The 13511-nt window shown below is 41.3% G+C and overlaps 1 protein-coding gene across 3 annotated transcripts; it reads left to right on the plus strand.

The window, feature by feature from the left end:
• Nucleotides 1-783: 783 nt before the first annotated feature.
• Nucleotides 784-4135, plus strand: LOC103939243 (proline-rich receptor-like protein kinase PERK8). Of its 3 annotated transcripts, none has more exons than XR_007250692.1 (2): nucleotides 784-1303; nucleotides 3440-4135. XR_007250692.1 is itself a non-coding variant. In XM_048563919.1 (2 exons), exon 1 carries the CDS (start codon nucleotides 1438-1440, stop codon nucleotides 1942-1944), a length of 507 nt encoding a protein of 168 aa, XP_048419876.1. In that variant the 5' UTR covers nucleotides 1335-1437; the 3' UTR covers nucleotides 1945-2199; nucleotides 3440-4135. The 3 variants fall into 3 exon arrangements, 2 of the variants coding, with proteins under 2 accessions (XP_048419876.1, XP_048419877.1); XM_048563919.1 differs by lacking the exon at nucleotides 784-1303 and adding an exon at nucleotides 1335-2199; XM_048563920.1 differs by lacking the exon at nucleotides 784-1303 and adding an exon at nucleotides 1335-2164.
• Nucleotides 4136-13511: the final 9376 nt, after the last annotated feature.

The following is a 13511-nucleotide window of genomic DNA, read 5'->3' on the forward strand; positions in this document are numbered from 1 at the left end:
AACATAAGGCTCGTGTTGGATTAATTCAAATGGTTCATAAATCAAATTATGTAATTTTAGGTTGTGGTGAGGCTGGGGTCAGTGGAAAAGCGATAATAATCCTAATTAGTACTGAGTTAAAATTTGAGATTAAATAACAACACTAGAATCTAGACGAGTCATAACTAGTCTCATTCATCTTAATACATAGTCTTAGTATTGTTCCTCTTAAGAAAGTGTAACAAAGAGGGCGTTCATAATGCTTGGCTAGCGTCTACAAATTTATTGTGGGAGTAATACTAATCACCTTACTTATTACTATTGTATGAGTTTAAAAATTGAAATTTATGTTTATTCCCTATACAAATTTAAAATTTAAAATTGTTTAACAATAATAAATAAGATGATAAACAACACCATCAAAGCCCTGAGAGAAAGTAATGCATAGGCCTCTCTAAATTGGAGGAGGATTCTCTACCTTCCTAATCTTTCTACCCCTCTATGCCCTCCTATTTGAACGGTTATGGTTAAACCACGTCAATATCTTATATTGATTTTTTTTATAAAAATAATAAAATAAAAAACAATATATAAAAAAAAGAATAAAAAAGAATAAAATAGAAGAATAGGGAATCCTCCTCGTTTTAAATTTGTTTTCTCACCAGGACAGCACACCATTTGTCAAGTCACAACGCTGCACTCACACACACACTCTCTCTCCCTCTCTGTCTCTCTCTCGTGTTGAGAAACAGCTTAAAGATTCTTCCTAGGCAATCATTCACCAAAATTAGCCTAACCGTTGAAGCCCGCGTAGACTCTCTCTCTCTCTCTCTACCCCCTGCCTTCGCTGTCTTCTCGCTATCCGTCTCTGTTTCTGAGAAGGTGGCGAAGATCACACAGAAAAAGAACCAACTCTTCCCCCATTATACGTTCCAACTATCCATTTGACTCATTCTTCTAATTCTCGAGCAAAATCCCAAACACCCACGATTCCTTTGCCCAAATGATTTCCCCTTTTGCAACGAATTTGAACTTGGAATCGAGCATTTCTGACCAATCCACCATTTGACCAATTTGTTTTGATTCTCCTGAAGGTTAAATCGCAACGATCCGGACTGGAACAAGGTCAATTGAGTTCATCCCAAAAACCCTAGACCCCTGGGGACCAAATCTGTCAGGAACCTAGATTTCTGAGGCAGGCCCCAGGCGGAAGAAATCGAGCGTTTGGGGCCGGACCCATTTGACCCTTTTGGTCGAATTGTGAAAGGAAGGGAAAATCGCAGAGGAACTGATCCGGAAACTGCTCAGATTCAGAAACCCTAAGGTATTCCCTGTCTTTTGTTCTTTGAATTCAGAGCCTCGGAATTTTGGATTAGACCCAGATGCGAGAGTTCTCTGGAAACCCTAATCCAAGGCCTAATTTGCCTTGAGAGTGCAAATCCTGTGGCCGTTGTTTTGATGGAACCGCCATTTTCAAGCTTAGTCTTTGTGGTTTTGGGGTTTGCTATTAGCCTTTGTGCTCTTCTTGTCGAGACTCAATCTCAAAATGTTGGGGATGCCCTCTCGCAACCTCCCTCGCCACCATCTCCACCACCTCCATTACCACCTCCCCCGGCATCCCTGTCACCGCCACCTCCCAAATCTCTGTCCCCGCCACCTCCCGAATCTCTGTCCCCGCCACCTCCAGAATCTCTGACCTCGCCTCCACCAGAATCTACAAACACAACGCCTCCCCCAGAATCTCTGAACTCGCCATCCCGGCCAAAATCTCCGAGCCCGCCCCCACCTCATAAGAGGCAGAAGCCTATAAATGCTGGACTTGGACATCCTCCGCCAGCCCATCGAGGGCACAATTACAATAAGGGGAAGAAGATTGGACAGTTGTTTGTCGGTATAGCTGCCATTCTTCAGATTGGTGTTATTGGGTTCTTGGTTTTCAAGAGAAGGCAGCTTCTAAAAGTCTAGGATAGATATGAGACTTGTTCTTGAATATTTTGGCAACAGATTTCGCACAAATTCTTTTGTTTCACTGAGCGCATTGTAGTTGGAGCTACTATTGGATTGGAAATTCTTCGATTGAGCACATAAGAGTGGGGCTTTATTGAATTGCGATTCTTTGGTGAATGGGCAGCAGTATATGAATCAAAGACAAATCTATATGAACTGCAAATGGATTGGAGGATAGGTGGCTGCTCCGATTGGCCTCCTTGTGTTTGCTCTGTAAATGGGTTATTGTTGCTTGAAATTTTCTCCATGTTTCTTTCTTTCTATGTTGATTTTTTTGTTCTTTAGCTTGTTTACACGGCTTATAATTTAAAGCAAGAGAAACCATTTTAGGATTTGTGTCTTCAGCTACTAGCCATTATTTTTCCTCCGCTAACTTTGACCTTCTGACTGTTTAACAATGTAGAAATCATGGAAGGATTATAATGACAATTACTTAATTTCCCTTGTTGTGATGATATCTAGTTGCAAAGTTTGTCCATGTGATTGTATACCAATGATAGGAATTACAATCACAATATCTAGATTTCTCTCTTTGAATATATCCAATCTTAGCTCTTGACATCTTGATAGATTGATCTCTCTATGGTACATTTATCAATGTTGTGTGTTGACTTCTGCAATGCTAGGACTAAGATTAACTGCTAGAAATTCTGATTTTTGTTATATCTTACTTCTTTATGCTTATTGTAGAATATGCATCACTTTTTCCTTTTTGGTTTTCTGGTAGTATTTAGAAAATTGTCTCCTTGTAATTTGCTTCGGAAACTGGACCTAGCTACATCTGCTGCATGCCTGCAAAGAGGTTCATTTTGAATATATTTAGGAGAACAGATACCATTGAAGTAGGAAGCTAGCAGCTAAGTATACTGTCAGAAATTAGCCTGGCCATGAAAACACAGGAAGATATATGTGTTGATCCTGGTACAATGGAAAATACATGTTTCATACCAAGTTTTATTGCTTCCTTCAAAGTTAAGTTATTCTACATCGTAGTTTCCAGTTCCTAAATTGTTTCTCATCTTGAACCTACGAGTGCGAGATGTGAATTATGTATGTCACGTCATTGGAAGGAGTTAGATGTGAATTTGATTTGTAATGTTTCTCAGCCTGAACCTTCTAAGTTTTCTCACTCTGCATTGGAGTCTTCTCATGTATACATTCTTTCTGAGTTCCAAATTATGGGAAAAAATGTGTATTGACTCAACCTTCCCTGCAGAAACCAAGTTTATCTGATTTAGATGTGTCATGTTCACTGAAGATATATTTATGGATAGGAGCCTTATTCAAACATTGTACCGTGCTTGTTTTTCTGGTTCGGATAGTTTCCTTGATTCATTATTCTGCAGTGGAGGAAGATATGCAATGGTTGTTTGATAGTTTCCTTGATTCGTTGTGCTGCATTGGAGAAAGATATGTAATGGTTGTTTGATTTACCTTATTATTTGACCATCAGGGGCATGGATTTGGTGAATCAATTATCAATTTGCAGCCGGTTTTGTGTTCTGTATGACATATGGAGTCGAGTGATGCAGATTTTTGCCAGAAATCAGAAGTTTAAATCTACTTTCACTGGTGATGAGGGCTGTTCTTCGTACCATTTGCGTTATGCTCAGATTGTGGAAGAAATACTGGCTCCTCGTTTTATAAGGGATGTATTGGTCATCGAATTTATCTTTTTTCTGTTATGTTTATATTCTCAGTTGTAGATGACCGGATAAGAAAAGGGAAGACAACGGTGATCTATACTGAGTGATACTAGTCGTTGCTTTGCTTTCATGGAGCAAGATGAAGGGCTCATCTGGACGTGTAAACGGAGGACCATGGTGATGAGAAAAATGGCAGCTAGCTACTCAGTTTCCTTGCAGTAGATGTGAAGTTGTGAACTGAGCACTAGTCTGAGGAAGTTGACTCCTCAAGGAGTTAGGTTGCACAAAGAGCATAATGTGGGCTGTTTGCACATAATATAGTTTGTTCCTTGTAACTTGGAATTGACTCGACAAATTTTGCCTATTTTCTCTAACAAAAATGGAAAAAGATAGTCTGGCCATTTGCGTGTGTTGAAACTTCTAGGGGTATGGGGACAGACATGTCATGTCCATTTCCTTCTGTGGTTTTCATTTTTCTCCGTGGAATGATCTTCGTTTCGTTCTTTTGGCGTCCTTGTCCAACAGATAGTTTTGCTACTTTGGCTTTCTACTTTGCTTCCATTTAACATGCTGAACTACCTCCTCTCCGTAAGAAATAAACAGCAAACATGCTTAAAAGAATTTAGCAAAGGAAATTAAACACTACATGTTTCAAAAAAAATAAAATAAACACTACTAAAACTCAAAGAAAATTTGGGTATTATCCATAACCTTACCCACCGGATAACAAATTCTCATTGATAAATGGTTATATTCATTTGTCTTTGTAAATGTGAAAAAATTATTCGTACAACTGACACATTATAATGGATACTAATTTCATCATTAAATATCCACATTTAAATCATAAAAAACATAGCAATAGTATCCACTTTTAAATCAAACATAACACTAGTTTTTGGAGGTATTCATGATAAGCCAAATATGATAGCAAATTACGGTAAATTGGTCCTATGAAATCAAGACAAATAAGAATTATTCTACTTTCTGAATGATTGGCTTCTTTTCCTATAGCTGTGAACACGGAAAATTCCTGAAAACAAGAAACAAGAATACGTGTACAAAATAATATTTGTGTGTTTAATGATTTTGGGGTTACGATCTCTTTGTAATTTGATCCTCTGATTCTATCTCCGTAAGATGTAGATTTGTTGATCCAAGGGCCGTCGAGCCTTGATCATGGATGAACAGTTGTAAGTTTCTTCAAGGGCCTTCGTGGCTTTGATCTTGAAGGTTGATGGAAGTTTCTTCAAGGGCCTTCGGGGCTTGATCTTGAAGGTTGATGGATGAGCGGATCTTCAAGGGCTTTTGGGCTTGATCTTGAAGAACGGTTGGTTTTCTTCAAGGGCCGTCGAGGCTTGATCTTGAATGAACAATTGGTTTTCTTCAAGGGCTTTTGGGCTTGATCTTGAAGAATGGATGTGTGGATTTGTTTGTTGATCCAAGGGGCCGTCGGGGCTTGATCTAAGGATGAACAGTTGATGAATGGATCTTCAAGGGGCGTTGGGCTTGATCTTGAAGAATGGGTGTATGGGTTTGTTGAGGTTGTTGATCCAAAGGGCCGTTGGGGCTTGATCTTAGGATGAACGGATGATGAATGATGGACACTTTCTTCAAGGGGTCGTTGGGGCTCGATCTTGAAGGTTGATGGATGAGCGGATCTTCAAGAGCTTTTGGGCTTGATCTTGAAGAATGGTTGGATGTGTGGATTTGTTGATGTTGTTGATCCAAAGGGCCGTTGGGGATTGATCTTAGGATGAACGGATGATGAACAATGAACACTTTCTTCAAGGGCCGTCGGGGCTTGATCTTGAGTTGGTGGAAGTTCTTCAAGGGCCGTTGGGGCTTGATCTTGAAGGAGGATTTGACGAAGAACGAAGTGTGCTTTCTTGATCCTTCGGGATTTTCTTGAGAGCTTTAGAACTTTAAGGCTTCAAGGTTTTGGTGTGTAGAGAAATGTATTTGTGAATTGGTGTTTTTTTCCTCTTGATGGAGAAGCCTATTTATAGGCTTTGAGAGTGAATCACCACCACAAAATTTTCCCACCCAAGCACTATTACCTAATTTTCCCACTTAATGCAATATTGAAATTGAAGTGGTCTAACAAATGGCCTAATTTTCCACTTAATGCAATATTGAAATTGAAGTGGTCTTCTTTATGGCCTAATTTCCCACTTAATACAATATTGAAATTGAAGTGGTCTAACAAATGGCCTAACTTTCCACTTAATGCAATATTGAAATTGAAGTGGTCTTATTTATGGCCTAATTTCCCACTTAATACAATTTTAAACTTGAAATGTGCTTGCTTTGTCATTGCCCAAATGAGAAAAACTTGCTTTGATCCGTAATGGATTGAAATGTGCTTACCTTGTCATTGCCCAAATTGAGAAGAAAAACTTGTTTAATCATCCAAGGGTATTTCTTCCTATTTTGTTGAGTCACATGCCATGTGTACAATTTGTACGACACGTGGTGTATGCCATGTATGCCCTGACACGTCAAAACTTTAATACGTTGGTGAACATTTGTTTCACCGAAATTTCGATGTCTACAAATGCCCCCACTTCAAGGCGCGTCATAGACATGTGCTTGTCACGTGTAGAAGATGCATTTTGAAGTCCCTTAATGTAGATGTCAACCCAAGGGTCATCGATGCTTGATCTTGAATTGGGCTGGAAATTTCTTCAAGGGCCATCGAGGCTTGATCTTGAGTTCGACTGGAAGATTTTCTGGTTTCCTCCAATCGTTGATTTTCCACAGGCTTAGTCTTGAACTGGGCTGGAGGATTCTTTTGGTCTCCCTCGAAGGTCTGAACTTACTCCTTTTATCTGGAGTTGAATTTGATTCAAGGGTGGAGAACACTTGATTTTGAATTGGGCTTGTGATTTCTTCAAGGGCCATCGATGCTTGATCTTGAGTGAAAATAGGACCATGAGCGGTTTCAGGATTCAGACACATGGCAGGCAAGCACGAGGTGGAGGTGATGACCTGTTTCTTTGTTCAATCTTTCCAATTCATATTGAAGAAGGTTAGAGGATGACTCAGCATATGCAGTTGTTGCGTTTGCTGACGATCCACAAGATTGATGTTTCATTGTCACTCGTCTTAGCTGTTCTCCAAGCAGATGTGGTCCCTTCTCTGGAAGTGTATCAACCGTTGAAGATGACTACTCGAGAGCAACGCTAGGTAAGCAACCAGGGAATAGATTCCAAGTAGTCGGTTCCAGATCGGAAGACTGACTCCAAGTGCTGGCTGATTGCTCTCTTTCTCTTTGCCCTGCGAGTAAGAACAAGGACAAAGGAAAGGACATGGAGAAAGCATGATATGAGATACTTTTTCTTTTTGAAGAAGTGTTGACGATTTAACGGCGTCTTTTGCAGGTGGTGCCGCTCTTTGGTGAGGGCGCCAGCGGAGGGTTGTTGAGGCTTCTCGAGCTATTTGATTAGAACAATGATGTTGAGCTTGGATTTAACTTAAACTCTTCTGTCTGGATGGTGCTGCAGGGGAAGGCGTCGTGTTCCAGCAGTTTGTTCCAGCTCCTTGTACCGCATTCTTCTCTGCTTGTTTCTTTTACATAGTCGAGGTGGTGCGCAACCCTTTGCCTTTAAATGGTCTTTCAAGGCATCACTTCTCAGCAATTCATCTATGCTTAGCAGCTTTAGTGTAAAGAGCCGACACTTCGTCGCCTGTCCTGAAGTCTGCGCTGAGGGAATTCAAGACTCACCAACAGTTGAAGACGAGCACTCGAGAGCAACGCTAGGTAAGCAACCAGGCAAAGGTTCTGGGTAATAAGTTCCAGATCAGAAGTTTGATTTCAGGTTCCGACTGATTGCTTTCTTTCTCCTTGTCTTGGAGGCAAGAACAAGGGCAAAAGAAAAGACAGGGAAAAAGCATGATATGAGATACCTTTGCTTTCGCCCTTAATGATATGAGATACTTTTGCTTTTGAAGAAGCAGCGAATGAATCAGCACATATATTTGTTGTGCTTGTCTCCACATGCTTCGATCTATCGTTTCCTCCTGCCTCATCTGTACTCTAGGCATTTGGCATCTTCTTTGGGGGTACATCAATAGTTGAAGATGAGTACTTGAGAGCAGGGTTGGATAAGCAATCAGGGAAGAGATTCCAGGCAGTCGGCTCCAAACGGGAAGCTTGATTCCAAGTGTCGACTGATCTCTCTCTCTCTCTCTTTGTCTTTCAGGGAAGAACAAGAACAAAAGAAAGGATGAGGGAAAGGCATGCTATGAGACACTCTTGCTTTCGACCCTAATGATATGGGATACGTTTGCCCTCGAAGACTTGGTTGAATAGGTGTTCTCAAGGGAAGAAGAAAACTGAGCATGTTGAGAGGTTTGGTTGCAGCTACATTCTCGGCCTAGAAGAAGAGTCATGCGTTTTTGGATGTATGCCTTGCCATGAATGTTGACATATATAGAAATTTTAATGGCAAGTAGTAGTGCGGATGCGGCTTTGTCACCCACGCTTGTCGGCAAAAGTGTGGTAGTTGGGATAATGACCTCCACGCGTTTTCAACTTTGTCAGAGATCTTTGACAAAGTTGCACGCATTATCTGAAAAGCCGAGATTGTGTCTGAAGAGCGTTGCCGAACTTTACGCAGGAAAATCCGGCTTTTAAGATTTGAAGAGTGGTGTCTCTTCAATTTTTTTGAATCGGTGGTTGTGTCGCCTCTCCTTTTATAGAGGTATCAATCACCTCCAACATGCACACTTTGAAGATTGCCCATTCGTGAAAATCGTCTCCGGTGTATTTTATTTTAACGGCCCTTTGAGATTTTACTCCATCCAACCCTTCTCTTTTAACACCTTTGGAAATGGCTAACCTATCTAACATTTGCTTAGATTTGAGTCTCAGCAGTGATACGGGTGCGCCGCGTCAGGGTAATGTATGGTGCTCGTCTTTCTTATCTTCTAATGACCCTCTTACAGGTGAAGACTCCGTGATGAAGGATGCAACAACAGCTACGATAGTAGCTAGGAACCTCCTCACTCCTAGAGATAGGTGATAGGAGCATATTCATGCGACTTAAATGGCTTGTTCTCGTGCATTTACATTATGTTTCTTTAGTCATTTTAGTCCTTTATGCTTCTTTTGTGTGTTTTCAGGTTCTAAGGGCAAAGTATGCAAAAGGATGCCTTTTGGAGCCTTTTTGGAGCAAATTGGAGATTGGAATGGATATCATATGCTTGGAGCCAAGAGGATGGACAAAATTGAAGACTTGAAGTAGGAAAGTTAAATCCTAAAAGACCTCATGTTTGAGCAACATTGAAGACTCCTACGCATTTTAGAACACAAAAACAACATTCCTTGCAACCTTAGGACAATGCCGTGTGTTTCCTTGTGTCTCCCTTCCTTGCCATGCAAGGAAGGGCTTTGTTACCTTTTTTTTAAACACTTAAACCATTTCCTTATTGTTTAACTATTTGATTGATAACCTATTTATGTATGTTTATTGAGAGTGCACGCTTAATCTTCATGCATGAATATGATGCTAGAATATAAGTGAATCTCACGTAATAGTTATGAACTTATATTCACAAGTAGTGGAGGTTGCTTATAAACAATCGCGTTAAATAAATTCTTGGCATAAGTTTCATGCAACCATAGTAACGAATGCCTCGTCAACACTTATAGTTTTCAAAGAACTTAATGATTCTTGCTTGTATCTCTATTATGCAATTCATGTAGGGAACTGGTGGGGAATGCTTTGGGTTGTCGTATGCAATCATCCAATTCATTAACTTAAGGAAAACTTGACGGTTAATTTAAGCGGACCTAATTAACCCGGGGTGTTGAGAATTCATGGTTTATTGAAAAGCAATTAGAAATCGTGTTGTATGCAAGTATAACATGTGTGGAGATGAACCCCTTAGCTAGCTTCCCATCCATTCATTTCCGTCAAATCCGTATTTACAATTTGTTTTCTTTGCAATCTATCCATTTTAGTTTAATCTCGTCCAAACCTAAATCCCCCCTCCATATTTTGTTTAAGTCTTAGTCTTAATCTTTCTTATTTTTAGTTTTGCATTCTTCGCATTAAATAGTGTTTTAAACTTGTTTTTACATTTTTGAAGTCAAATCCAAGTGATTAAGAATCCCTCCTAATCCCCGGTCCAGAACGATCCCTACTTATACTTATACTACAATTGACAAAAAGAGGGTTTAATTTGTGTGCGTATAATTCTCGCATCAAATTTTGGCGCCGTTGCCGGGGATTAGCAACTTTGCTAATCTCTTGGATTGTTTTATTTTCTTTTGTTTTTATTCTATTCCAGATTCTTAATCTTGTTTTGTTTCTTGTTTTAGGTACTAGTTTATGACTCGGAGTTCTCATCCGATTCTTGAACATATCTCGAGCTTTAATGCCGATTTCGAGCGAGAATTGAGATGAAAGAGAAAGAACTTAGAACCTAGCGAATCAAGTGAAAGCTCCGAGTCCGTTTCTGAATCTGAAGAAGAACCCAAGACAACAGTGGGTGAAGAAGACATGGCAGCAGACAACCAAACAATCAAGGAGCTTTCCGCTTCGGGATTGGCCAATGCCGCTCCATTATGCATTCAATACCCCGTGGCTGCCCAAGGCAAGACCGATGAATTCGAGTTGAAGTCAAGCTTGTTGCACCACATTCCGAAATACCATGGGCTTTCCATGGAAGATCCCAACAAGCATCTCAAGGAGTTCAAGGTTGTTTGTTCGAGCATGACACCCATAAATGTCGACGGGAACATTCTGATGATGAAGGCTTTTCCATTCTCACTTTTGGAAAAAGCGAAGGATTGGCTTTCCGAATTAGCACCCGGAACGGTTACATCTTGGGATAGTATGAAAAGAGCTTTCTTGGAGAAGTTTTTCCCAACTTCAAGAATCATTCTCTTGAGGAAACGGATTAGTGGTATCCAACAAAATCAAGGTGAATCGTTTCCGTCTTATTATGAACGTTTTAAATCACTTGTTGCTTCTTGTCCACAACATCAAATGAAGGAGGAGCTGCTCATTCAATACTTCTACGAAGGACTCCTTCCAATGGAACGCCAAATGCTTGATGCCTCGGCGGGAGGTGCGTTGGTGGATAAAACTCCGTGGGCTGCAAAAGTTCTAATTGCCAACCGAGCACATAATGCACAACAATACGAAGGTGTTGGACAAAGAGACCCCCCACGGCAACAACAAGTCAACGAGGTAAGTGCCATAACCGAACTTCAAAATCAAATGGCTAACCTTACTACGTTGCTTTCTCAGGTGGTGGAAGGTCCAAAAGTCAAAACCGTAGCTCCTTATGGCGTATGTTCCATGCAAGGACACCCTACAGACACGTGCCCACAATTGATTGAGAATGCGGGATGGGAGAGTGCAAATGCCATTGGATTTCCAAGCCACAATCAACCAAGGAATGATCCATATTCCAACACATACAATCCGGGTTGGAAAGACCATCCAAACTTCAAGTGGAGGGAGCCCCAACAACCTCAACAACAAGGAGGCTTTAGACAACAACCCCCGGGGTTTTACACCAGAACCCACAGCGAAGACCAAAACCAACCACAATCCAGCCAAAACCATCAAGGTACGTCTTTAGATAATGCTACAATTCTTAAGTTACTTACTAGTTTGACTCAGGGACAAGAAAATCAAAACAAGGTGATGCAAAACCAAGACCAAAGGGTGGACCAATTAGAGAAGCAAATAGGGCAGATTGCGGAGTTTGTGGGACAATTCTGAGATCAAGGCAAGCTTCCAAGCTCAACAATTGTCAATCCAAAGGGTGGCTTTGAAACCGCCAATGCAATCACCTTAAGAAGTGGCAAGGAAGTTGGAACCACCTCACAACCACCAAAATCAAGTCAAGACGAGGAGGACAAGTTGTTGCAAGAAGAAGCACAGGGAGCAAAGCCCACGGCCAAGGATGACCAAACCTTGCCAAATTCATCTAGACCTCCTAAACCATCCCAAACCACCAAGGTAAGTCCCAATTCAACTTTTTCTAGTTCTATTCCACTAAACGTGCCCTTTCCTAGCAGGTTTAGGCAATCAAAGAAGGAAGAAGCCGAGAAGGACATTCTAGAGACCTTTCGGAAAGTTCAAGTCAATATCCCGCTCCTTGATGCGATTAAGCAAGTTCCGAGGTATGCTAAGTTTTTAAAAGAACTTTGTAGAACAAGGAAAAGGATCTCGAACAAAGAGGTGGTTCAAGTAAGTGCAAATGTCTCTGCTGTGTTACAAAGGAAATTACCCCCTAAATGCAAAGATCCGGGTAGTTTTACAATTCCGTGTGTTATTGGTAATACTAAGTTTGAACAATGCATGTTAGATCTAGGTGCTTCAATTAACGTCATGCCATACTCTATTTATGCTTCAATGAACCTTGGTGAATTGAAAAATGATGGTGTGATTATTCAGTTGGCCGATAGATCTAATGCCTATCCAAAGGGCGTATTGGAAGATGTCTTAGTACAGGTGAATAATTTGATCTTCCCGGCGGATTTCTATGTCCTTGAAATGGAGGAAACCACCCATGCTCCATGCCGATTCTTCTTGGGAGGCCATTCATGAAGACGGCCCGAACAAAGATAGATGTGTTTAAAGGCACTTTAACGATGGAATTCGATGGGGAAGTGATTGATTTCAATATTTCTGAAACTATGAAATTTCCTAATGATAATCACTCATGTTTCTCTATTGATATTCTTGATTCTTTGGTGCAGGTACCCGATCTATTCCATGCCATGGGTTCCAATTGAGCCTAAGAAGGTCTCGTCCGGCTGCAAGACGTAAAAGAAAGCGCTACTTGGGAGGCAACCCAATACAGTGAATAAAGCTTGTTCATTGATTTCCGAGAGATTACAAGCAATAAAAAAAAATGGCAGAAAGATGGAGCCTTCACAAAGGTTGTGTACGTGAAGCCCCACTACGTGGCAACACTCTCGGAGCGGGAGGCATCGGAGCGAGAGGCATCGGAGCGGGAGGCATAGGAGCGGGAGGCACCGAAGATAGATCATTCAAGGCCCCAAGCCTTGATGGAACGCTAGATGATGCAGGAAAGAGGTGCCTCTGGAAGAAAGCCGCAAGCCTTTGACGGTCATCAAGCTCATCAAGCTTCCTCTTCATGCCTGTCGAATATTGTTGGCAAGCATGTGCAAACTTCGATTCTCGTACTTAAGCTGTTTGATCTCTTGCTTAAGACTCTCCACCTCCGCCATCAATGATTCAACCTGACAGGAGCGAGCAAGTAGGCGTTGGCCCATGTTGGACACAGAGCCAGCGCACTGAACACTAAGAGCCAGGGATTCTTGAACGGCCAACTCATCGGACCGTCCTGAAAACAGCTGACTATCTTTGGGAGTGAGGAGGTTCCGAGCTACTATCGTAGCCGTTGTTGCATCCGTTATCACAGAGTCCTCATCTGTAAGAGGGTCATGAGAAGATAAGAAAGACGGGCACCATACCTTACCCTGACAATGCGTAACCGGATCACTGCTAAGACTCAAATCTAAGCAAAGGTTAGATGGGTTAGATGAGCTAGCCATTGTTCAAGAAGTTAAAAGAGAAAGGTTGGATGGAGTAAAATCTAGATGGGCCAGAGACGATTTCTGGGCAATCTTCAAAGTGTGCATAATAGAGGTGATCGATCACCTCTATTAAAGGAGAGGCGACACAATCACCAATTCAGAAATGAAGAGACACCACTCTTCAAAACCGGATTTTCCGGCATAAAGATCGCCAACTCTTCAGACGCAATCCCGGCTTTTCAGAAAGCGTGTGCCACTTTGTCAAAAGCTCCCGGATTTTCAGAAGATGTGTGGAGGCCGAGAAAGCAGCTACACACTTTTGCCGACAAGCGTGGGTGACAAAGCTGAAA

This window comes from the organism of the source record quoted next, unplaced genomic scaffold (assembly GCF_019419815.1).
Source record: "Pyrus x bretschneideri cultivar Hongxiangsu unplaced genomic scaffold, Pyrus_bretschneideri_v1 Contig37, whole genome shotgun sequence".
In the NCBI taxonomy this organism is placed as follows: Eukaryota; Viridiplantae; Streptophyta; class Magnoliopsida; order Rosales; family Rosaceae; genus Pyrus; species Pyrus x bretschneideri.

What these genes read in the sequence shown, in the direction of transcription:
- LOC103939243 (XM_048563919.1), top strand. Translation starts at nt 1,438, where the DNA reads ATGGAACCGCCATTTTCAAGCTTAGTCTTTGTGGTTTTGGGGTTTGCT.